General features: G+C 34.2%; 2 protein-coding genes across 3 annotated transcripts in view; one reads left to right on the top strand and one right to left on the bottom strand.

Moving 5' to 3' along the window:
- Positions 1–343: 343 nt before the first annotated feature.
- On the top strand, positions 344–13,082 carry serping1 (serpin peptidase inhibitor, clade G (C1 inhibitor), member 1). Its single transcript, XM_051116740.1, has 10 exons — positions 344–437; positions 661–709; positions 3,722–3,995; positions 4,073–4,417; positions 5,831–6,037; positions 6,135–6,278; positions 9,958–10,161; positions 10,262–10,401; positions 10,865–11,087; positions 12,699–13,082. Exons 2-10 carry the CDS (start codon positions 677–679, stop codon positions 12,953–12,955), a joined length of 1,827 nt encoding a protein of 608 aa, XP_050972697.1. The 5' UTR covers positions 344–437; positions 661–676; the 3' UTR covers positions 12,956–13,082.
- Positions 13,083–13,998: 916 nt separating this feature from the next.
- The window catches only part of doc2d (double C2-like domains, delta), a 47,575-nt gene continuing 33,985 nt past the window's right edge, over positions 13,999–27,588 (bottom strand). For both annotated transcript variants that reach the window (XM_051116748.1, XM_051116749.1), the window contains exons 9-11: positions 21,250–21,331; positions 20,076–20,172; positions 13,999–14,946 (exon numbers count right to left, since the gene is read on the bottom strand). In XM_051116748.1, the coding sequence (XP_050972705.1) occupies positions 14,816–14,946; positions 20,076–20,172; positions 21,250–21,331 (310 nt within the window). In that variant the 3' untranslated portion in view covers positions 13,999–14,815. The remainder of the gene's footprint in view (positions 14,947–20,075; positions 20,173–21,249; positions 21,332–27,588) is intronic.

Below are 27,588 nucleotides of genomic sequence, written 5' to 3' on the forward strand. Positions count from 1 at the left end.
CTAGATCCTCCTATAGGCCAAAAACAACTGTGGGAGTCAAAAAAGTGCAGGTAAATGAGAAAAAGCAAATGAAGTGATTTATTTGGAAAACATCTTTCGAATGTACTGAGGTACAAATCTAACATACCATGTTGTACGAATTTTATTATTTAAAACTAATGCAATAAACAACAAGCATTCAAGCCCACAGCATTCGTGCATGAGATAAACTTTTATTTTTTTATCTGTTAAAGAGACTTTGGACATGTGATTTTCCGTAAATCAGTCAGATTTCTATCAAGGATCTGTGTACATAAAGAATCATGTTAGCAAACATCTGTGTAATGATTTACCAATTAGCAGAAGAAAGAAAACATAGCAAGAGGACCAGACAGAAGCTTCAAACAGACAGACATTTCATGGGCTCGAAGCTTCTTTCCATTTGGAATTACATCTACGTAAGCTGTTTTTCTTTTTTGTTCCCTTTTTCTTTTCTTACAACAGATTTACATGTAGCTAACCTAGCCTACTGTATTCTAATTATGAATTAAAAACTGTCTGGACATCTACGTAACGTTACTTAAAAGGTTATTCATACATACTTAAGTGTTTTATTTTTTGGTGAATATCACATGTATTGAGACTATAACTTACAGAGTTGTTTTTTTCTTTTCTCTCCAGGATTGAATCCAACACCATGTATCGCGTCCTCCTGTTGCTCTGTGCAGGTGTAAGTAAATGAATGATAAGATGAGGGTGTTTACACAATATTTTTTGGCATAAAAATTAACATTTTCACATGCCTTTTAACAAGTTGTGATTAATCAAGTGACTACTCTTACTATTTAACTGACAAGTTGTTATTGTTCCGTCGTATTGTGTTATATTGTATTGACGAGCATCTCCTCACGTTAAGTACCAGAAAAAAAAAAAACGTTAAAATTTACACTGCAAGATTCGCTATTCGCGTCGAGTAGTTACGATAGCACGCGAATGCCCCTCCCGGTTCTGTTTTTTTTTTTTTTTTTTTGTCCAAATGTTGCAACTGATATTTATTATCATTTTAATGTATCCACCTATTTTTTTCCCGTAAAGCCGCCTTTCCACTGCACACGACATTCGGACACGACTGTCGCATTTCTCCCCCTAGTGGCGGTCGCACAGAACTTTCAAACTGGTCGTGCAGCAACCGTTACCTCGGCATATTCACCTTGGTAAAATTAATGATTTACATGAATATAATCAATGTGTGAATGTTTCGTCACAAAACAAGTGACCCCCAAATAAAAACATAGTAGGTTTTATGGAGCTAATCAACGCAAATAATGATTTAATAATTATAAAATAATTATTTCTGCCATAATTATTCTAAAGCACCATTTTACAGAAATAGTGTTTAAAGAATAATGTTAAAGTAAACAAAATATTGGTAATTCTAAACATACGCTCATAGTTTTTAATAGGATACATCACATCCGGTCGGGCGGTCGCATACGGTGTACCCACTGATCTATAATAGAGAATATATAGATCATTATATATAGATCAGTGGGTGTACCGCAGAAGTTCAAACATATTGACGCATCCGCAGCTCAAATCGGATCCGAAATTTCCGCATACGCATATGATCGGATCTCCACGCAGCTCCCGCACTACTCTCCACTGGAACTGAATGACTTCCGGTCTGTCGCTTGTTGTTCGTCGGAGATAGTGGAAAGGCGGCAAAACGCGGCTTAAAGAGCAGGCGCAGCCATTTGTACATTTTTTGGGTCCTGACTTCCGGTCTCATCTGCGTCCAGCTATTTTTAGCTGCAAGTTTAAAAAAAAAAAACAGCTCATTTTGCTGCTTGATATTCCAAATTGTTGTGTTATTTTATTGTATTATCTTAATTATGAACATAATTATTAAGTTGGCTTGAGAAAGCACACTTTCTGATATGCTGATATGCAGACTAAATCTGTCGACACTAACTCGTCCTAGAGCTTTAACTCTACAAACTCTATCTATCTATGCCTAGCAACCAGAATCATTCTAGTAACTTGCTAATCATGCTAGCAAAATGCTAGTAACTTGCTAATCATGCTAGTAACACTGGTAACTTGCTAATCATGCTAACAACATGCTAGTAACTTGCTAATTGTTTTAGCACCATGCTAGTAAAATGGTAGTAACTTGCCAATAATCTTATAAGCATGCTAACAACATGATAGTACCTTGCTAATCATTATAACATCATGCTAGTCACATGTTATTCATGTTAATAACATGCTAACATCATTATATCTATCTATCTATCTATCTATCTATCTATCTATCTATCTATCTATCTCTGACAGACTGTATTGCCTTCAAAACATCCAAACTTTAACCTTTTAAAACTACTTTAGAATTCAAACTATTTCAGACTGAAAACCATCAAACTTAAAACCTTTTAAAACTTCTTGAACTTTTTTGAACTCTAGAAACTTTTTAAACTTTTTAAAACTTTCTGTTCCAGCTTTCTCAAGCCAACTTAAAGTTTGTCTTGACAAACTTTTTTATCTAGTTTGAACTGAGAATTCTTTTTCTCATTATTTCCCTATAGAGGCTAAGGAACCAAAAATCTCACCCATAGACTTATTACCGTGTTGAAAAATGGTGGATAGTTTTTAATTTTCTCCTAGTTACAGTGTGTACCTAACCGTAAGACTCGCAATTCAAAGAAAATTCCTTAATTCCGCATTGCAAAATAACTACAAAAAGGTTACTATATATATATATACATAAGCAAGTGTCTAACATTTTTAATTTTCATTTAGTTTAACTTGATGTACTAGAATAACTAAAACTAAAAAATTATGAAACACTATAAAATTAAAACAACAAAAAAATAATAAAAATGACAAAACACACCAAAAAAGTGTACATTTACAATCAAAAATGTAAAATCAAATCCACTTTTTTAATGTTTTAAATGTAAAACTGAAAATAAAACTACTTAAAAATATTTATAAAAATTGAAATCGTAAAAATATTAATAAAAACAGAAATTGTAATGATACAAATAATAACCAAAAAAAGCAACCAAAATAAATAAATAAATAAATAATTAAATATTACTTCTAACCAACAACAGGATGCCGTTTGATGTGTTTGATGTAGACAGTTCACCCAAGTTAAAATAAATAATTCCTGTCATTTTCTCACCTCCACGTTGTTCAAAACTAGCATGATTTTTTTTCTCATTAAATACAACTAAAAAAATAAAATAATTAATAATAGTAATAGTAGTATTATTGTACTTTTTTAATAAAATAAACAAAATAATGAAGTATGATAATTACATTTTAAAAAATAGTATTAAATAAAAACTTAGTATGCTAATATTTACTTATTTATTTGCTTTTTTACAAGAATTTTTTATCATTTTTAAACTTAAAATCAGCAAGCTTTTATTTTGGCGGGTTGCCAGCAAATAAATGCAAGTAGGTGAAGCACGTCAGTAAATAAATTAAATGTCACAGTTTTGTGTTTTGCTCTGAAACAGGCAGATTGTAGCCTAGATTTATGCTAGTGTTCACAGTATTATAGTTTGTCGATCTAAAACGTTGAGTGTGCAATAACAGCTGTCAACCATGTCGGTATACGCAAATGGTCTGAACTTATTTACCCAGCGCATTTTTTATTTTGGTTGCACACGCGCGCACACACACACACCACTTAACGTGCACCCTTGCATATATAACATTCCTCTTTCTTCAGCTTTCCCTGTCCACCTGTGACATCACCGTTCTGCTAAACTCCGACATTCGCCTTCCTTGTCTTCCTGATGATGCCCCTGTGCTGGCTGACCCCAAATACACCTGGAGCTTCACGTCTGCTCACAAACAGGAGAACTACAGACTCGAGGAAGGGAAAACCTTGAACCTCAGAAACATAAAAACCACCCAAGAGGGACAGTACAAGTGTGTTCAGGAGGGTTTTATAGGAGAGGATCGTTTCAAGTTGAGCAGAACATTCACAATACGTGTGGAAGGTTAGATGGTTTTGTCGCATACTGGACTTTTAATCTCACAGGTCAATTAACAAACTGAACCCTTTTTCCTTTCGTAGTGCCGCCACCCTTTCAGCAATGGCAGGTCGTCAAAGTAGCAGCTGGTAGTGATGCGATGCTTCAGTGCAAGGTTGATGAAGTGTTCTCTTCCAGCGAGACAGAAAATCCTCCTGTTGTTTGGAAACAAAAGACAGAAAATGGTGTGATGCTTCTCAACATTGACAAAAACACAGACAACCAAAAGGAGGAGAACAAGACATCTCAGAGGGTTTTCTGGGACATCCGCCCTGAAGAACACGACTGGGCGATTAAAATTAGTCAGACCGGAGTGGATGATGCTGGGATGTACCACTGTGTCATAACAAAGACATCTCAGACGCTGTCAGTAGAACTGGAAGTGGAAGGTATTCCTTTCATACACTTATTTAAAATGCAATTTTTGTCTGTTTTAATGTTATTCTTACATTTTATTCTTAAAAAAAAAAGAAAGAAAATACATTTTTTTAGAAAAAGATGTAAAAAATGTAAATTATTAATATATTATTTATTATTATGTATTACTATTTATTTATCTATATTTATTTATAATTATTATGTTCTATTACTATTTATGTACATTCTGTATGTTTTATTATTTTTATTAGAAATATTATTCTTACATTTTATTTAAAATAAAATAAGAAAAAAGGAAAATAGAATGTATGTATAAAATCGTTGTTTTTGTATTCTTATGTTAAGAAAATAAATTCGAAATTAAAAATAAAATTAAGTAAAACATTTATAAACACCTGTTTTAACATTATTACACTATTAGATTTATAATTTTTTTAAATAAAATAAATTAATTTAAAAATATTTTTTATCAGTTGTTTTAATATCATTCTTACATTTAACTCTAAAAATGAAATGATGCATTTTTTAAAATAAAATGTATGGATAAATTCAGTCTGTTTTTGTACTATTCTTATATTAAGAAAATATAAGATTCTAAATTCTAAACACAATAAAATTCTAAATAACATTAAATTAAAACATTTATAAATGCCTGTGTTTTTACACTTGGAAATAATTTTACACTTTTTAAAAAAAGTTTTTATAATAAATAAATTTTTAAATACATTTTATCAGTTATTTTAATATCATTTTTACATTTAATTTTTTAAAATGTATAAATTCTGTTAAATGTCTGTTTTTGTAATATTTTTATATTTAGAAAATAAATTCTAAATTAAAATAAGATTAATTAAAACATTTATAAATGTCTGTTTTAATATTATTGTTATTACACTTTACTTATAAATAATGTATAAAATAACTGTAAAATAAATTGTATCAGTTGTTTTATTATTATTCGTACATCTAGCTTTAGAAAAAAAGACATGTATTTTTAAAATAAACCATATGTATAAATTCTAGCTGTTTAAACATTATTGCACTTAAATGTATAAATGATTTAATCTAAAACAAACCAACTTTACAACTATTTTTATTATTTCTACTTTTACAGAATAAAATTAAAAACAACATAAAAGAAAATATTTGGAAAATTATACATGTTTTTGTAATATTACTCTTACTATATAAGAGTAAAAGAAAAAGAAATGAGTTATTTTATGAGTTACATTAACTCAGGGCTCATCTACTGTAAAATTACATTATCTATAATTGGAGTGAGATTTTCTGTTGGGGGTGCATAAAATATGACTTTAAGAGCAGAGATTTGAGTTAGATTTACATAAACTATGTCTACACCTCAAATCACATCCTTTTGTAATGAAATCGCTCAATTAACCTTTACCTACTATTCTATTCCTTAGCCCCTCCTCTGCCCCGCTGCTTTGGGCACACTGACCCATGGGAGCCTTGTAACGAACAGGACAGCAGATCAGGGAAGCAAATTCTGGCGGAATCACTTACAGAATTCTCCTCCTATGTATACGCCGATCTGAAAGGTTCAAAACCCGAAACCAACTTGATCTTCTCCCCATTCAGCCTTGCTGTAGCTCTTTATAACCTGCTACTGGGTAAGACAAATGCTGGAGGAACGTCAGACAATCACCAAAAGGCTACACATTGTTCATTGTTGTTGACCTGCTGTTACTTCTTTCTCTCTGCGTCAAGGTGCTCGAGGTGAGACCAGAACACAGTTGGAACATGCTCTTAGTCTTCCCTCTGAATTCTCCTGTGTGCATTACGAGACAAAGAAACTGAAACAAGTGATAAAGGACACACTGGAAATGGCCTCTGCCATCTTTTATTCCCCAGGTAGCCACAGAAAAAAAAACCCCACACACATACACAATAGCTAAGATAACCACTCACCCTGTGAAAAAAGTGCATACTAAATATTTATTATGTTACTATGGAAATAATAATCTTTAAAAGAATATACTGAATGCAAGTTTTCAGTTTTCAGATACTTCATTGCACATTATTTAGAATTAAGGCTGTCACTAACGATTATTTGGGTAATCCAGTAATCTGTCGATTATTCTGACAGTCGAGCAATCGGATAATTATAATTATTTTATGTGATAATATAATAGACCTAAATTAACAACAGACTTTTAAATTACTTAAAATACAAACCCTATATAATAGCAAAGATAATTAATTCAAATAAACTATCAAAACCAAGTAATCATATGCTTTTATTGAACAAAACTGTTAAAAAACAATGTACCATAAACAATAGAACTAATCTACATTTCGCATTATAACAATGGCCTGACGATTGTTTTTACACTTTACAGCGATCTAATCCTTGTTTAATATTGACTGAACAACAAATTGAATTTAAATATCCACTTAATATTTAATACTATACAATTCATTTTCTTTATGACAAATGCTACAGCCACTGTAATTTCTTAAATATGTGGACATCAAAACGTGTAAACTCAGAGTGAGCTTTTATTTTGAAATCGCGATTAACAGTTATCATATTGAGAAACATACTATTGTATTCTCCTGTGTTTGCGTAGGTTTATAAATGATTTACCTTACAAATCTGGTGAAATGGCGCACGTTGCGTTCCCAGATGAACCTTATGATAAATCCAAACTGTCAGCAATATGTAGAGATGAAGTTTGAGACGCTTCACACTTGTAAATGATAACAGCTCTTGTGTAGCAGCATTTACTGTGAATGGAAGCATGCTGACACGCATGTACGTAACCTACACACATGTAAATAATTAACTAATTAATTAAAATGAAAAAACCTCTTGAAAAAAACAGCATATGCTGGTAGGTATGTTTTGATGCTGGAATGCTGGTTAGGTATCCTTGACCAGCATAAACCAGCTAAGGACCAGCTTAAACCAGCACTAAAACATACCTAACCAGCATATGCTGGTTTTTTCACCAGGGATGTTAAACCTTCATCGCATAAATTTATTTAAAGGGGTCATCGGATGCCCATTTTCCACAAGTTGATATGATTCTTTAAGGTCTTAATGAAAAGTCTTTAATATACTTTGGTTAAAAATTCTCAATGGTAGTGTAAAACAACACCCATTTTTACCTTCTTAAAATCAGCTCTGCAAAAATCATCCCATTCTGGTCAAGGCTGCTTTAAATGCAAATGAGCTCTGCTCACCCCGCCCCTCTCTTCTCTCTGTGGAGTGACGAGCCTGTTTATTTTAGCCACATTTAGCCACTAAACTTGCTAATTAGCACATTATTAGGAAAAGCAATCGCAAAGATTCTTAAAAAAAACCTCTTATACACACTTCTGCTGTAAGTGAAGCTGGATCATGAACGATTTGCGCGAACATAGACGGATATATGTAGATCGGGAGGCGCATTCCCTTCACAAACAAATGTAATCCACTGCATCTTCAGCAGCTCAGACGTCTGGAGTAAATGATGACCACTATGTTCATTATTACATCCAGCAACACAACACCTCAATTGCTCAATTCTTGTCTAACTTAAATCCCTGCTCCGGCATCAAAACGAAGAGAGCGGACTGTTACAGCTGATCCGAGGTAAGACGCTCATGTCAATCAACTATCGTGGGAGCGGCCTCTGTCTGTGTGATGCAACAACGACAGGCATCTGAGAATGGCTCGATTTGAAAAAGGGGATATTATTTTTACAGACTGATTAAAAACCACTGCATGGATTTTTATCATTATAGAGTAGATTTGTACATACACTGCCAACACACATTAATGTTCAAACAGCATGTAAAAATGAACTTAGCATCCGATGACCCCGAATAGTAGCGTTTGTGAATTCACAGTAGTATTTTGGTCCAATTCTGGTATAAAAATGCGTAGCATGTGACGTCACCGTCAGCTGGAGTGGCCGCGGCTCCGCCCACTGAATGGCAAAAAGACTGAGTGGCAGCATTGGTTTCAATGTGAATGCTGCAACAGAACACACAAAACACCTGTGAAAGCAGTACGAGCTTTGCGACTGACTGTACAAATAGATTTGACAAGAAACCTGAGGTATATTTTTACAGACTGCTGAAAGCTACTGAAAAGAGAAGCAAACTAATCGCTGCAATTCAAAGAAACAAATGATCTCCAGGTAGCGAAACACAGATTTGCAGTTATCATTTCATGTTAATATGTTGAATTGTGCAGTAAAATCATATCCAACATATTGTATTATAGTATATTGTATTGACAACTCATCAGCTAAATATTTACCATCTTAAATTCTGCATAACTGAATGTTTTTAAATAAACACAGACAAAAACTATATACGTTTTTCAGGGTTTAGACCAACCTATTTTGTTTCACAAAATCAGTTCACAGGCAAATTTGCTTTACTTTCCCCGACGTCAAAATCAGACACATATAAGTGTTAGAAAATATGATTCCTGGTTGCATCAATATCCATTGACCACTGGATATTTGTTGTTAGGAACATTCTATCGAGTTCAGCAACCTTTAGTTTAAACCGATAATCGTTTGTTTTATTCGCGTTTTCGCATTTTCCTATTAAATCCATTCACGCTGAAGGCTCTTTTGCCACTCAGTCTGGCTGAGAGGGGGCGTGTCCCAGTGGGAAAGTGACGTCAATGCATACCCTCTATTGTTCTCGTCTGTGGAATGGACCACTTCCGGTATTTTGCCGGTTACTCTGCACCTTAAATCGAGTACTCTAATTGAACCAGTCATAAAGAAATTATGTTTTTTGAGGAAAACATTGCAGGATATAATGCACTGCTATGGTGCCTCGAGTTTGAACTTTCACCCTTACATCTGATCTGGTTGAGTAAACAGTAAGCAAATTTTGGCGTGCTGTCCTGGGAGAGGGCTCCGCTTTAATGTCAAATGCTCATCTTGTCTTGCTCTGCCTGAACGCTGTGTATTCTGGCTCAAGACAGTATGTTGAAAAACTCAACCTAAACTTCAAAAATCATTTCAAAATCATCGACTACACCGCTGCAGAAGTACCGACACAGTCTTTGAAAAGTGAACATGCAAAGAAGATCAAACACCCTTAACAAAAAAGGTAAAACAGCGATATAGGGTGATTTTGAAGTTGAGGGAGAACATGAGATGGGAGTTTTTCGACGTACCCTGACTTTCATGAACCGGAACAAAAACAGGCCAGGCAGAGTAAGACAAAACGAGCATTTGACATTAAACAGTATATAAATTGTATTATTTTTTGAAAATAATGGATTGTTTCACTAGATAAGACCCTTCTTCCTTTTTAAAAGCATGTTAAGAATCAGTCATGAAAGTCTAGTCTTTCTAAGTCCACGTAAATGTTTCATTCATTATCTGCAAGTACAAGTCTTTGAAAATACAATTTTATGATTACAGTTAGGCTCACTTCTTTTTCACAAGGGTATATGGTTTCTAAATAACAGCATTGCTGTAATTACATCAGAAACAGTTATTCTGGACTTCATTTTGATACTGCCTAATTTAAGAACACAGTCATATCCATAGCCTGAAGAGTTTCGTTTCCACAGAGCAAGAGTTGGGAAAAGCTTTTGTCAACCAATCACTGGAGTTCTATAATGTCAAGCCACAGAAGCTGACCAATGACAGCAGTCAAAACGTGAATCTCATCAACAAATGGGTGGCAAAAAAGACAAACAAGAAAATCACTGAGTTAATTGCTGATATGGATCAAGTTACCACCTTTGTTCTGGTAAATGCTGTCTACTTTAATGGTAAGTGACATTATATATATATATATATATATATACACGCATATACAATGTACCTATTTATTTTTTTATGACACTGTGTTTGTTTCTTTGTGCTTTACAGGTAAATGGAAGACAGTTTTTGAATTCACAAATAAACGAGAAAAGTTCATGACATTTTCAGGTGAGCTCAAAAATGTGCAGACTCTTTACAGCTCTAAGTACAGCATTCAAATGGGATACATCAAAGCTTTACAGGCTGAGGTGAGTGTCGCAATGAATGCACAAAGGTCATTCTCAGGAAACGGTGCCATTTATGGACATTTGAGACTTCATACTGATTTTATTAACCGGATACTGAACTTGGTATTTGATATATTTGCTAGTTGCTGCTGTTTCACCATTGTAAATCCCATAAAGTTTCAAACAGTTTAAAAAGTATTCACCACCTACAGATAAGTGCATGAAACAATTAACAAATAAGAAAAAGTAAAATTAAATTACTCTAAAATAGAATAAAAAATAAATGATGCAATTTTTTAATGCAATTTTACATTGCATAAATGACACCATTTTTTGAAAATGAACTACAAGCACTTATACTGTATTTGTAAAAGTACAAACACATATTTGCAGAACTATTCACTGCATAAATTATATCATTTGCTGAAAATGAAAATGAACTACAAATACAACATATACAGTACACTGCAAACTACTTCTCCAGGTTGGAAAGTTCCCTCTTACGGGCAAAAACAGTCTGTACATACTGATCCCGCCAACAACATCAAAAGAATCCTTTGTATTGATGGAGAAAAACATAAACAAAGACTCTATTAAAGCAATGGTTTCTGAGATTAACAAAATCCAAGCCCAAACCACTGAGGTCACACTGCCTAAAATTAAACTGACAGTTAACACCCAATTGGAGGGCTTACTGATAAAACTGGGTAAGAAAATCACTTTATTTCCTCCAAAATGCTCATTTATTCGTCTTGTTCCAAACTCTGTTCTATTTTCTATACACAATCCGGTTTTCCATACAACGTAAATATTATCAGAAAATCATGCACCACAAAATATTCAGAGTTTAACTTTTTTTTTTACAAGAAAATCAGAAATGAGAATCATTCACTAAAAAAAAAAAAAAATTGGCCTGTTCATTCAAAGCTATGATATGGGTTCAGGTAATTTGGAATATAGTACACTAGTCATATGGACCACTTTTATTATACAGTTTACATACACCTTGTAGAATCTGCTGAATGTTAATTATTTTACCAAAATAAGAGTGATCATACTAAATGCATGTTATTTGTTTTATTTAGTACTTACCTGAATAAGAGATTTCACATAAATAAAGTTTACATATAGTCCACAAGAGAAAATAGTAATAAAAGTTTACATATACATATGATTTTTAATACTGTGTTATTACCTGAATCATCCACAGATGTGTTTTTTTGTTTAGTGATAGTTGTTCATGAGTCCCTTGTTTGTCCTGAACAGTTAAACTGCCTGCTGTTCTTGAGAAAAGTCCTTCAGGTCCGACAGATTCTTTGGTTTTTAGCATTTTTGTGTATTTGAACCCTTTCCAACAATGATTGTATGATTTTGAGATCAATCATTTTACACTGAGGACAACTGAGGAACTCATATTCAACTATTACAGAAGGTTCAAACGCTCACTGATGCTACAGAAGGAAAAACGATGCATTAAGACCCGGGAGTGAAAACTTTCGAAAGAAATTAGTATGTGTACATTTTTTCTTATTTTGCCTAAATGTCTTTTTTTTTTTTTTTTAATTTAGTATTACCTTTCAGAAGCGACAGAAGATACAAAGTCAAAATAAGTTAAATTTACCCTGATTTTTAAATTCAAAAAGTTTTCACCCCCCAGCTCTTAATGCATCGTTTTTCCTTCTGAAGCATCAGAATAATAGTTGCATATGAGTCCCTACTGAATTGTCCTCAGTGTGTAAAGATGGATCTCAAAATCATAGTCATTGCTGGAAAGACACAAAAATGCTGAAAACCCAAAGAATTTGTGGGACCTGAAGGACTATTCTGAAAAACAGCAGGCAGTTTAACTGTTCACAACAAACAAGGGACTCATAAACAACTATCACTAAAAAAAAAAAAAAAAGCTGTGGATCATTCAGGTAACATGTCAATTGTGTATGTAAATCAGTGTATGTAAACTTTTGAACAGGGTCAAATTTGTACATTCAACTCTTATTTTCTCTCTTGGACTATGTGTACTATGTGTACTTATTCAGGTCAGTACTAAATAAAAACACCATTCATTTTGTATGATCCCTCTTATTTTGGTAAAATAATTAACATTTTGCAGATTCTGCAATGTGTATGTAAACTTTTGACTTCAGCTGTACGTTTATAATTTTATGGTGCTTTTTAGTCAACAATAAATGGTCATTGTATGGAAAAAGGAAGCATGTATACTTTGAAACTTCTCGTGTTGTATTCCATGGAAAAAAAAACAATGTGGATTTGGAACAAATGTGGACGAGTATACCAGAATTCTCCTCACCTCTTCTCAGGTTTGGAAGACCTCTTCACAGCGCCTAACTTGTGTGGAATATTTCCGGGGGATTCTGAATCATTCATCTCAGATGCTCGTCACAGTGCCTTTTTCTCGATGACGGAGACGGGAGTGGAGGCCGCCGCAGCCACAAGCATTTCTTTTTCTCGGTCCTTGTCTGTCTTCTCGGCTCTACAGCCCTTCGTTCTGATATTGTGGAGCGATGAGGCTGGCGCTCCTCTGTTCATGGGAAGAATAGTTGATGTCTCATCATAAAAAAAGAATGAAACTCTGTTCAACATTCATTCATTTATCACAAACAAATGCATTTGTAACCACATCATGTTATGCATAGAATCAGAACGCATGCAGATGTCGGTCATTAAAGATGTACTTTACCATGCATTCGTTATTTATTTTCCATTGCATGACAAGAAAGATCATAAGACTCGAACGCACAAAACTCGCTCTCATCTCATTTCGCCACTGTTGCACCAATTTATTTCCGAGACGCAGTTACACAGACCGACACACGATGGCAGTCACATCACATGTTCCACACAGACAGTCAACGAGGACACGTGAGCGAGACTTGAATAATCCTCCTTCAGTTTGACCCCTCGTTCATTAACGCTTCCCCTGGAGTCCCATCTTGGCTGGCAGGTGGTGCCAGTCCATTATCTAAATGCCATGCTGTTTCCTCAAAGGTAGCCTGGATTGTCCCAGTTCACTGAGCAAAAACAAATACGCTTAGATGGGCCCATTGATGGATATTAGGACAAACATAAGCACTGCAGATTGGTGGTCCATCAAAGCATATGTGACATTCACTTGGCATGCAGCTGCTTAGGATAACATTTGATAATTATACACTGCTTAGGCCATTCATTTGATAACTCAAATGTAAAAAAAATAGTTAAAAAAAACAACACGGCAGAACTCCAGGTCAGGAACGGAGACAAGGGGGCCATGAAAGGACAGGGTTAACAATAAGTGCAATTAAAATGTCTTGAATCAAGACCAGATGAAAAGTAGATTTCTTTAGATGATTTGAATCTAATAAACAGCTAATAAATGCAATCGCACAGATACAATTACAGCCGCAATTCCCACGCACGACAAGAAATGTGCATGGATTCACAAGGCTGTGACAAAGCCACCCAGATTTTTTGATTTTGTGCGACCCAAAGACGTCCTTGACAGGTAGTTTGTCCCTCAAAGGCTTCGTTTGATTGCTAATTTAACCCCTAATGGGGCGTGCAGTTGTGCATGAGGCCTGCCAGAGGCGATTCACCCTCCGCACTGGCATTGTCCTGGCGGTTAGACCTCTAAACCAGTAGAGGGCACCGGAGAGAAAGCGAAAAAGTCTGTCGACGTGCATCAGAGCTTGTTGTTTTTTTTTTTCTCTTTTCTTTTTGTAGGAGACTGTACAAACATTCAACAGAGACACGTACAAAGACAAAACAGACAGGGACATTCACACACATTCGCGTTGAGGTGACTGTCGTTTGGTTCTGCTCGAAGTGACAGGCGGCAGTTCTTGAGTGAGCGTTTAAGTCCGTAGACAGTTTCTTTCATTGCTTTAGAATTCCTTCACGCGCCGCCCCTTGTGCTTTTCCTGTGCGTCGTGTTTTTGTCGGGCTGGAAGAGACTGTAAACTTTCATACGTAACAAATCACGAAAGACAAATACATAGGTACACATAGACACTTACAGTCAGCTGGATGTGTTGTGCTTTGACAGTGTGCAAAATTACGGCACCACCAACTGTAACAAACACCAGGATGCTATTACACGTTTAACATGTAATAAACAATAACACTATAATATGGCATGAGCTCCTGTGGCATAGTCACAACACATTATTACGGTTTCACATAAGTGATGTGTAGACCAGAAAAAAGGGGTCGATTGTTTGTGCGTCACAATCCGGGCTTGTGATCGCACTTGCTTCTTTCTCATCACAAAAGAATGTGACACTTAGCTGTACAATAGATTATTATGCTTTTTCTCACGCGTTAATATTGAACGTCATCATCATCAGCATTCTCAGACTGAGCATTATTGCATTTCTTTATCATTATTACTCCATTATTTTTGTATTAGTTTTTGAGAATTAACGTGTGCTTGACTGTGTTAGTCACTGCTAGGGGCTCCTTGCTGTGTCAGTGTGTGCCAGTACTCCACTTTCTTTCCTTTGTATTTCAGACATTCAAACCAGTGCTTCAGTCTCTCTCCTTTTGCGTTAATTCCCAATTCAACGCCACCTGAAAAAGAGAGAGAGAAAGAGAGAACAGTAAGATACCAAATGAAAAATACAGGCTGCATGATTTTGACCAAACATACTGCCACTCAAAAGTTTGGGATCAGTAAGACTTGTAATGTTTTTTTTAAAGAAGTCTCTTATGCTCATCAAGGCTGCATTTATTTGACAAAAAATAAAGTAATATTGTAAAATGTAAAGTTCAGTCTCAAAAACTCCAGTCTTAAGTGTCACATGATCCTTCAGAAATCATTCTAATATGCTGATTTATAATCAAGGTTGGAAACAGTTGTGCAGCCAAATATTAATTTTTTTGGAACCTGGGATTCTTTTTTCAGGATTCTTTGATAAATAACAATTTAAAAAAGAAATATTTAAAAAATCTTTTCTAACAGTGTAAATCTATGCTGTCACTTTTTATTAATTTAACACATCATTGGTGAATACGAGTATTAATTTCTTTCAAAAAAATAAAAAATAGAAATTTACAGACCCCAAACTTTTGAACAGTAGTGTATATTATTAGAAAACCTTTCTATTTTGAATAAATGCTGTTCTTTTTAACCTTTTATTGATCCAAGAATCCTGAAAAAAGTATCACAGGTTCCAAAAAAATATTAAGCAGTACAACTGTTTTGAACTCTGATAATAAATCAGCATATTAGAATGATTTCTGAAGGATCATGTGACACAAGTCTGGAGTAACAGCTGATGAAAATTCACCATTGCATCACAGGACAAAAACTATATTTTAAAGTATATTAAAATAAAACCATTATTTTACATTGTTTTATTATTATTTACATTTTGCAATATATATATATATATATATATATATATATATAATAAAGGCAGCCTTGATGAAAAATATATATATTAAACTACTGTTTAAAAGTTTGGGGTTGGGAAAGATTTTATAATGTTTTTGAAAGAAATCTTATATGCTCACAAAAGCTGCATTTATTTAATACAGTAAAGAAGTAATATTGTCAAATATCATTAATTCTTTCATTCCAGCATGCTGATTTGGTGATCAAGAAACATTTTGTATTACTATCAGTGTTGAAAACAGTTGTGCTGCTTAATATTTTCGTGAAAACAGATCATGTTTCTTCCAAGATTCTTTGATAAATAGAAAATTTAAAAGAAAATTATTTTTTTTAATTATTAGAATTTTTTGTAATAACTATTGTATCACTTTTGATCAATATAATGCATCCTTGTTGATTAAAATTATTTATTTCTTTTAAGAAAATCTAGCTGACCCCACACTTTTGAACGGTAATGTATTTTCCTTGATCTTATAATTGAATTTTTGTGTGTTAGGCAACTGCATGCTTAATTTGTCTGAACTATTCTTTTATACTGTTCATATTTTACTCTGGTTAGTAAATAGATGCTTGCTTATTTACATATTTATGAGGTTAATAACACTGAGCAGAGAGTGATGAGCACGCAAACATTTCAATACATGCTTGTCTATATTCGCACATAAATCTGTTGTGTTCAAAATATATATTTATAAATATATATATAAAAATGTATATATGTGTGCATATATACACTACCAGTCAGACGTTTTTAAACAGTAACAGTTTAAGTTTTTTTTTAAGAAAAAGGCTCACCAAGGGTGCATTTATTTCATCCAAAGTACAGCAAAAAAACATTTATTATTATTCTTATGTTGAAAACAGCCCAGTTTAATTTTTTTTAGGTTTCTTTGATGAATAGAAAGTTCAGAAGAACAGCATTATCTGAAATAGAAATCTTTTGTAACATTATAAATGTCTTTATCATCACTTTTGTTCAGTGTTGCCAAGTCCACGATTTTCCTGCGGAATTGGGCTACTTTAACACTGTTCACGTGGGTTGAAGTGACCAATAATGTGATATTTAGCCACTGAAATGCGAATTTAAAAAAAAACAAAAAAAAAAACCAGTGTATTTTACCCCAAAATGCCTAAATTTGTTTGTTTTGAGTAGGGCGTGTTTTCTTTTGAAAACCTGGCAACCTTGCTTTTGATCAATTTAAAGCATCAATGCTGAATAAAAGTATTAATTTTTGTAAATTTAAATTTGATCACAGGAATAAATTACATTTTAAAATATATTCACATAAAAAAAATAGTAAAACGTTACTGTTTTTGTTGTACTTCGGATCAAATAAATGCAGGTTTGGTGATCAGAGACTTCTTTAAAAAAAAACTTTAAAAATCCTTTAAAACTTTTGATTGGTAGTTTATGATATTCTTGAGCTTCTTGAGTTGAGTTGTTCTAGACACTTCAGCGCGTTTCCCCCTTAGTCTAACACCTGAACTTGCTCTGAATAATGAAACTGCGTGCAAGTGTGCTGGTGGACACAAGCTGCGTTTCTTTTCATCAGGCCCCTCACGTACTGAGATTCTGTCCCGCTTCGATCACTCCTACACAAACACACACACACCTCACATCAATACCACATGCTCATGGCCACGAGCAAGCCATGACAAATGAACCCTACGCATGACATCCCTGCCATAGGCAATGAAAGAAAAAGAAAGGAAATGGACAGGGAGCGGGTAAAAGAAGGCGAGTTGGAAAGATCCACGAAAATGTTAAATAAATACTAAGCTTCATTGCACTTGTCAATCTGAGACCTGCATCCTCCATGTGCCTTCACGCCTGGATGTCTCTCACAAGCCTCCGTTCATTCACATCCCTTCATCTCTTTACACTTCTGTTGATTCCCCCCATCCGTTCTTCAGCCGTCCCCTCTAAATCAGTAACACTGACATCAATTACTCTCACTGTCCCGATCGTTACAGAGCGCTCATGTCATTCAACCGTAAATAAACATGTCACAGCACAATGCTCAAGAGCCTTTCTGTTCTAGATTCTTCCTCTGTTTCTTTTCATTAAGGGACAGTTCAGCCAAAAATGAAAATTCTGTCATCATTTACTCACCTGCATGTCTTTCTGAACCTGTATGATCTTTTGTCTTCTGTGGAGCACAAAGCAGTTATTTATAGCAGAATGTCCAGGCAGCTCTTTCATTAAAATTGAACAGTGACCACGACTGCCAACCATTACTTTCAGTGATTAACGACTTACATTTCAGTCTGTTTCTCTGTTTCTTATCGTGTGGTTCATACTGGACTACTTTTATGATCCTTTTGTGATGATTTTTTGTTTTCTGGGAGCTCGACAGCCCTGGACCCCATCCGCTTTCATTATATGGAAAGAAGACATTCTGCTAAACTACTCCTTTGGTGCTCCAAAGAAGGAAAAAGTCATACAGGTTTGGAACGACATGAGAATGAGCCAACGATGAGAGACCCTTTATATAAAACTCTTTTCTTTTTCTGCACAGGAAATGAGACACACACGTTGTAACATTCACTTCTACATGAACAAAGCATCAAAACAGCACCATCTTAAACAAAATCCATCTTAAAATAAGTTAAGCTCTATCTACAGCATCTGTGGCATGCTGACAATACCAGAGACAATAATCTGTCGCTCAGTTTTGCTCTTATATTGGAAGTAAATGCAGCAAAGCATTCTGCAGAAATGCAAAAACTCAATCTTATATACACTGTAGAACAAACATATTCTATATCTCTATTATTTGGTACTTTTACTTAATTTAGCTGCAAAATCTTGTATATATATATATATATATATATATATATATATATATAGTATAGATAAGTGGTATCAATCGATAAAAAATTAACTAATTAATCACACATTTTTTTCTGAAATTAATCGCAATTAATTCCATCTGACATTAAAGTTTGTAATTATACTTTTATACTGCAATAATTTCACATTCAATCTTCAAATTAATGTAGAAAAAACAAAGAATGCATATTTTTCATATTTGTTTAATGCATCTTAATGCAAGTATCACTGATATCAATTGATGAATTTTTTTCTTAATATTTAACCACTGACTACAGCCATTCAACATTGCAGTATAATATGTTCTTTGGTTAACAGACATCACAGCAGCTGCTTATTAGGTTATTACTGCTTTAAATGTGGCTCTCAAATCATAAATGCTTACATGCACAGTTTTAATGCAGCTTTAATCGCCTTTTTGTAACTTCATGACTTAACTGATGACATAAGTATGACATTGCATACTCATGGTTTCATTTGGGTTTGAATATGATACAGCATTTTTATATAGCTTTTAAGTACAGTGCGCACCGGCACATTTGTGAGTGCACTTGTGGAGCGTGGGCTACGACCACAGTATAATGGCTGACAGGACAGGAAGAGTCATTTTTACTGACATACGGCCTGACAACATCTCATCTGACCGCAGTTCACTGATGTTCTATTGAAGCTTCTCGTCACCGGTACCATTTCCACGCTATTTGACTCGCACCTGGCGCTGAAGTAAAGTTGGTGCGTGTCTCTGAAATGTCTCTCGTCTGATGTGCTCGCAAAGACATTCCGCGTCTAAATAAACACTATTCTTTAGCAGTTGCGAGTGGGATGGCCAAACCTAGCCCCGCCCCTGTGTTAATTGCGTTAAATATTCCTAATGCATTAATGCGCTAATTTTGACACCACTAATATATATATATATACATATATATCTATATATACACACACACACATACAGCAGTTCTTTCTATTCCTTGAATCTGTCGGGCGGTGCTGTATGTCGTCTCGTTGCCCACAAGGCTATCGGTATCAACTTGCCTAGCAACTTTAATGATGGCTTTTGTAGTTGTTGTTGCTAATTAACTATTATTATTCAACAAATAATATTTTATATAAATAGTAGTATTTAAAAATATTATTTACTATTGGGAAATGGTGTGTGTGTTCATGATGGTGATTTTTGTTACATTATTCCACCATTAGGTGGCGACAAGAGACTGTTTTTATAAGTGAGTCAGTCGTAAAGACTTTTATATTGAAAGAGAATGAAACAGGGTTGTAAACAAGAAAGTTATTTTTACTTTCAACAGCACTTTGTAAGATGCAGCAAACAAATGCACTGAGCAGTGTTGTTATCGGAAATCACCCTTAACAGATGAAAGGATAGTACGAAGAGATATCGCTTTCCTCAGTGCCCGAATCACAGCTGTATCGCACTGCTAGTTGTATGTATATATTTATGCTTGTAAAACTCACCTATGAAGTCATTGCTCATGCCCAGGTCATAGTCCCAGACTGAGATCTCCAGGGTTTTCTTGGCCAGCTGATCATGCGGGACTTCATAGGTAAACTCCTGGATTGAAGAGGACACGCATGAGTTTTGGTAGAGGCACAAAACAACATTTATATTCACATTTATTTAAGGTGTGGTCACACTCAGCTTTAAACATGCAAAATTATGAACAGGATCAGATGTCATTCTAGGTCTCCTGTTTTTAAATAAATCATAAATTCTAAGTAACAAAAAATAACCTAAAATGTTTTTCATATGTGACCCTGGACCACAAAACCAGCCATAAGTAGCATGTAGCAATTTGTAGCAATAGCCAAAAATGCACTGTATGGGTCAAAATTACCAATTTTTATTTTATGCCAAAAATCATTAGGATATTAAATAAAGATCATGTTCCATAAAGATATTTCCTTAATTTTTGATTAGTAATATGCATTGCTAAGAACTTCATTTCGACAAAATTAAAGGTGATTTTCACAATATTCAGATTTTTTTGCACCCTCAGATTCCAGATTTCAAATAGTCGTATCTCGGCCAAATATTGTCCTATCCTAACAAACCACACATCAATGGAAAGCTTATTTATAAATGTGTAAATGATGTCTCAATTTAAAAAAACTGACCTCTATGATTGGTTTTGTGTGTCCAGGGTCACATACATCACCTACTTCAAGGTTTTATTCTTCAATTTGAGTCAAGATCAATCTGTGACTACACAAATTTACAGGTATGCAGAAACGTTTTCACTTGTGCTTGTGTTTCTGCTCGCCCACATTTACATGAATATGAATGGATTTGAATAGAGCAGAAAGTCTAAAGGGCTGGATGACTGTGACAACATCCTCATTGTTATGTATCTCTTCCCGGTATTTTATTGCGGTTATTAATTTAGATTAAAATGATAATCAACACTCCCTATAGACTAATTTAAATGCCTTTGGTTTGCCATCGCATTTGTCTGTGACTGGCTGCAATGCTCAACCACTGCAAAAAAAAAATTGTGTAAAAGGCATTTTAGTGCAAGTAGACTTAAACAGGAAGGAATCAGCATTTTTCATTTTTAATAAATTGCAAGAACCATAATCTCATTCAGTTGTGTAGCTTCATGTGACCACACCTTTAATTGAAATAGCTGACCTCGTTAAACTCTGGGTTTAGAGTCTTCTTCTTCACTGTGGTTTTGTATTTGGACTTTTTCCCCATGTCAGGCTGCAAAACACTGATAAAGAGAAAGAGAAAGAGCCAGAAATGAATCATTCCTCTGCAGCGAAAAGTTTATAACTTCTGAAACATCAAAGCAAATCATTAGCCCGGTTTGTCTCGAGCTCACAAAACATTCATGAGACAATGAAGACTGAAAAAAAACACAGACAAGAGCTCATTTTAGAGCATGACGAATTTTAGAGAGAGAATAGAGAGAGAGAGAGAAACCTTGTATAGTGAGGTGCCGATGGTGGGATGGGATGATTCATTCAATATATTACAGACTGAGAGATCATAATCTCTAATTGAGGATGGATGGATTGAATGGATTGAGAGGGTGCTGGAGGACAGATGATGCATCCACAAGGTCTGTGGCTCACAGAGTCATCAGTGGATTACCAATCAGGACCCATCATTTATTATTCATGAGAGATATCAACCTACACAACATGTTACAGAGGACAGAGATAGAGCCAGACTTGTGTGAAGGGAAAAAACACATGGGGATATGATGCCAAAGACATATTGCAATCTACATGGATCCATGACGAGTTGTGAAATCTGCTTCCGTGCCCGAAGCAGGGAAGCAGTTACACAGCACACAGTTAAATGGATTTTAATAACACTTAAAGAGGCTATGCAACATTAAATTCAGTACGAATGAATCATGCCATTGTATATCTGAACATGATATCTGCATATTGAATGATATCATGATATTAAATCACGTAAATGCCATTCAGACACATAAATTACCTTTTTAAAATTATGAAAGCACACAACTAGATTGTACGTCTGGATATACACTACTAGTCGAAAGTTTTTGAACAGTAAGATTTTTAACATTTTATAAAGGCATCTGGTCTTCTGCTCACCAAGCCTGCATTTATTTAACCAAAGTATTGCAAAAACAGTAAAATTCAGAAATATTTTTTTGTATTTAAAATAACTGTTTTATATTTGAATACATTTTAAAATGTAATTTATTCCTGTGATTTCAAAGCTGAATTTTAGCATCATTACTTCAGTTACATGATCCTTCAGAAATCATTCTAATATTCTGATTTGCTGCTCAAAAGACATTTATTATTATTATGCTGAAAACGTTTGAGTAGAATTTTTTTTAGGTTTCTTTGATGAATAGAAAGGATCCCCCTCACCCAAAAAAAACCAAAAATTCAAAGCTTTTAGATGGTATAGTGTATAATGTTACAAAAGCTTTTTATTTCAGATAAATGCAGATCTTTGGATCTTTCTATTCGTCAAAGAATACAGAAAAAAATGTACTCTTGTACAACTGTTTTAAATATTGAGGATGATGATGATGATGATAATAATAATAATAATAATAATAATAAATGTTTTTTTGAGCAGCAAATCAGAATATTAGAATGATTTCTGAAGGATTATGTGACTGGAGTAATGAATAAACAGGAATAAATTACATTTTAAATTATATTCAAATAGAAAGCAGGTAAATTAAATAGTAAAAAATATTTCAAAATTTTACTGTTTTTGCTGTACTTTGGATCAAATATATGTAGGCTTATTAAGCAGAAGAAACTTTTTAAAAAACTTTTTTAAAAAAAATCTTACTATTCAAATACTTTTGGTGCTTTTCTCATCATTTGATGAATATCTGCTGCTGTGATCCAGAGAAACATTTCAGAGCATATATAAATACATAATACAAATACAAAAACTAAAATTAATTTAAATAATGCATATTTAATTGGCAAATAGCATTGAATTGTGAATAATATACATCAAAAATTATAATCATATATTATATAAAATATATAATAATAACATAATAAAATAAAATCAGCTGTTCTAATATATTAACTTCATGAGTGAGTCATTTGTTGAATTCTGAACTGTGTACTAGTTACTATTTCTGCCACAGAAGGATAAACACTGTAGTATGACTAGTATGCCATTATGTGTTGAGTCATTCAATCGAATGAATCATTCAAAAACACCAATTCATTCAGAAACAAAACGAGTTGAATGAAAAAGTTATATATATATACACATCAATTTGCCACAAACACTTTTAATATGCTGAATTTGAAATATATGCAGCCAAAGATAAATGATGGGAAACAGAAATTAGCTCACTTTAGGTCCTTTTTTTCGAGATTTTGCGTATATGCAGTCACAACAAGATGAACAAATCAGTCTCTGGGACAACTCGTAATTCCTGAGTCGTGTAAGTAATTAATCTAACAAGAACAAATTATTTATGAAAGACTGCACTACACAACTGTGCTGAACACACATCGCTTCTGTAACTATTGTGTTTTAAATTCATTTCTTATCTAATTATTGAACCAGTGTATAAAAGCAATATCACACTTGCAATCTTGCTGTTGGTTTGCATTAAATGTCAACTGGATAACACTGACGGATTATTATTTAACAGCACAGCGTGCGTTTGGTGCCAAATATGATTTACCACCGGATGATAACCACTGGACTAATGACTCTCTATTGAAACTAATAATAGATGCTTGAGTGGTGATTCAATATAAAATTAGCCATTAGCTATTAATTGATTGATATGCTGGTACATGTGTGGATATTAATCAGAAATGAATCAGTAACTTTCACCTAATGTCATGTAGTCAGAATATTAATGTTGTTTTATTTCTGTGTGACATGCTTTGTCACTGACAGGATGATTTTGCATTTCTAATGACTTTTTAATGTGATCCTATTAATTTTTTTTATTGACAAGTGTTGGATATTAATTGGTCTACCGCAGGCCCAGTGAATAGACAGGCGTGAGACATGTTCCAGCTGTTTCCTTCGTGTCTACATGCAAAGTTGTGACAAAGCTATTAATGGTTTATCTAACTTGCTAAAAAGTTACAGGGCAGACAAACTTGATTTAAATGGCAAAACTGACTAATGTTAAGCATGCTAATATTAGATGCTATTACATTAAGCATGAGGCACATAATGTCCTTCTGAAGAAGAGCTGCAGGAAATTTCCTTCTTGATACCACGGGGCTCACTTCAGATCTAGCCTAAGGAGACAACTGTCATCATCTGGGTAATTAAAAGAATAACTGTCGTCCTGGAATAGCCCGTCTACAATGACAACCGTCACTCCTGAATGAAAGAAGAAACTTGGCATGGGCAGAATGTTTACGCCTTCAATGAGACGGTCTTGAGTATTGGAAATCATTATGTAGTGAGGGCAATTTCAGATAAATAGGAATGACATTTTCAATATGTTAACCTCCAGTCTATTGAGCCCTGATCTTACAGATCTGCATTTGTCTTGCAGCAAGTTCAGTTCAAAATAGGCATGGTAAAACAAGAAAAAAAAAAAACATTTTACATAATATTTACATATATTAAAGCTGAAGTGTGTCATTTGTAATTAGTGCAAGCAGCATAAAATTAGGGTGTAATTATCATTCCTGTAGCTCAAACGGAAGCTGAAGGTCATGGGTTTGATTCCAAGGGCGAATGCATGAACTTAAAGTTCACTATGAATGCAACGCAAGTTGTTTTGCTTCTGCCAATTGCATAAATGTGAAAATAGTTTCTGTATGTGTGTCTTCATTCATCAAACAGATATTAAGTCCAAATCGACAGTATTCATGAAATACCTAAAAAATTCATGAATGACCTACCGCTACCACCTGAATTCAGAAGTGCGTAACCAATGGACACTGTACTATCCAATGAGGCCACGAGAAAATCATCACATGACAATGGCAACATGTAGTGTGTGCTGTAGTATGTATGTCTGGATTAAATTATACACATGCATACAAGTGTAAAATGTACAGATAATTTACTCACCCACTTGTCATCCAAGACGTTCATGTCTTTCTTTCTTCAGTCGATAAGAAATTATGTTTCTTAAGGAAAACATTTCAGGAATGTTATCCATATAGTGGACGTCAATGGTGCCCCCAAGTTTGAACTTTCAAAATGCAGTTTAAAAGCAGCTTCGAATGGCTCTAAACGATCCCAGCCAAGGAAGAAGGGTCTTATCCAGCAAAACGATTGGTCAGTTTCTAAACAAATTGGCAATTTATATACTTTTTAACCTCAAATGCTTGTCTTGTCTCGTCTCTGCGACGCAAATGTGTAGTCTGTGTAATCCGGGTCCATACAGTTAGGGTATGTCGAAAAACTCCCATCTCGTTTTCTTCTTCAACATCGCTGTTTTGCCTTTTTTGTATGGGGCGTTTGATCTTTGCATGTTCTCTTTGTAAACACTGGGTCGGTACATCTGCAGCGACGTAGGACGATTTTGAAGTTCGGAAAGGAAACAAGATGGGAGTTTTTCGACATACCCTAACTATTGACCGTATTGAACCGGAAAAAAATCATGCAGACTTAAACAAGACGAGCGTTTGAGGTTAAAAAGTATAGAAATTGTTTAGAGCCATTTAAACTGCATTTTGGAAGTTCAAACTTGGGGGCACCATTGAAGTCCATTATATAGTGATAATTCCTGATTTTTTTTCCTCAAAAAACAATTTCTCATCGACCGAAAAAAGAAAAGACACGAACATCTTGAATGACAAGGAGGTCATTATCCTTTAAAACTAATACGTACAGTACTGTTCAAAAGTTTGAGGTCGCTAGGATTTTTTTTTACATTTTAATAGTCTTATGAGAAAGTCTCATATGCTCACCAAGGCTGCATTTATTTGATCAAAAATACAGTGAAACAAGTAATATAAAGTAACTCTTCTATTTGAATATATTTTAAAATGTAAATTATTCCTGTGATGCAAAGCTAAAACTTTCAGCATTATAACTCCCATTTTCAATGTCACATGATCCTTCAGAAATCATTTTAGTATGCTGGTTTGCTGCTCAAGAAACATTTCTTGTTGGCCACATACACACTGCAAGTTTCAGAAGTGAGAACCGCATTTAAACATAAGAGTGAGTCCTGTATATTATCGTTCCATATGTGTACGGAACATTTTGTCATCTTGTGGTAGTGAATAAGAATTTAGCCGTTTGACATCTGCCGGTTTTTTTTTGACTAAAGACGCTTTTTGTCCTTGAAGTTTAACTAAACTACCGGTGATGGACATGCTGTGTTTTGTTTATTTTCAGGAGGCTCCTTTAGAGAGCGCTGTCTCGCAGTGTTGCCATGTCCTCATATTTACAAACACTTGTAGGCATGTTTTTTGGTCTTAGCTCATAAAGCTAGGCAACCTTATGGAGTTAATAAAGTGGTCTGTTTCAGATATGAGATATATGGTTTTTTTGGTGTTATAAAACAAAGCATGTGGGTGTTTTGATGTTTTTTGTGCTTCTCCTTGTTTGTTGTTTTTTTTTTCCTATGAAGATCTGGCAACACCGACACTTTACCACAGGGCTTGTGAGCACATATAGCCCCGTGTCGAAATGTGCTAAAGTTAAGACTTCTTTCACTGTTATTTTCTCACATTTCACATACAGACGAAGACACATTTCTGATGCGCATTTAAATGTCATTAACAACTAGTTGTTCAGTTCGGTTCTGTACATACTGCATAGAATTTCTGTAAATGCGGTTGTCACTACCTGAATTTTTGAGAGTTAATGCGGTTGTCGAATGCGATTGTCATTCCTGCATTTTAGTGAATTACCTGTGTACAGAACGCGATTAAGACTGCAAAAAATTAGTTTCCTCCTTAGCATTTTTGTCTTGTTTTCTAGTATAAATATCGAAGAATACTTGACAAGTAAAATGACTTAAGATATTATGTCTTGTTTCCTGAAAGAAATATTCAAATTGTGTTCATTTTTGCTTAAAACAAGCAAAAATATCTGTCAATGGGGTAAGACAAATAATCTTAAATTAAAGGCTAAACAAGATTATTTTTCTTGTCCCATTGACAGATATTTTTGCTTGTTTTAAGCAAAAACTAACACAATTTGGGTCATTTTTTTTTTCAGAAAACAAGACCTTTAGTCATTTTACTTGTCAAGTAAATGCATCCTGATTCAAGAATTCTTAGATATTTATACTAGAAAACAAGACAAAAATACTAAGGAAGAAAATCATTTTTTGCAGTGAAGGAGTAAAAGGTGAACTGACAACCGAATTGTGTACAACCAGCAGTGTGTACATGACTATTATTATCCATACTGAAAACAGCAGTGCTGCTTAACATTTTTGTGGAAATTCTTTGTAACAATGTAAGTCTTTACTATCAGTTTCGATCAATTTAGCGCATTCTTACTGAATTATGGACTCCTTCGATCTTCCATTAAAGGGATAGTTCAACCAAAAATGGAAAATCT

Source organism: Labeo rohita, chromosome 8 (genome assembly GCF_022985175.1).
Source record: "Labeo rohita strain BAU-BD-2019 chromosome 8, IGBB_LRoh.1.0, whole genome shotgun sequence".
NCBI lineage: Eukaryota > Metazoa > Chordata > Actinopteri > Cypriniformes > Cyprinidae > Labeo > Labeo rohita.

Bases quoted from the DNA above. Each gene is read 5' to 3' on its own strand.
- serping1 (XM_051116740.1), top strand. From the start codon at position 677: ATGTATCGCGTCCTCCTGTTGCTCTGTGCAGGT. The intron at 4,418-5,830 runs GTATTCCTTTCA...TCTATTCCTTAG, and splicing joins AGTAGAACTGGAAGTGGAAG to CCCCTCCTCTGCCCCGCTGC. The intron at 6,279-9,957 runs GTAGCCACAGAA...TCGTTTCCACAG, and splicing joins TGCCATCTTTTATTCCCCAG to AGCAAGAGTTGGGAAAAGCT.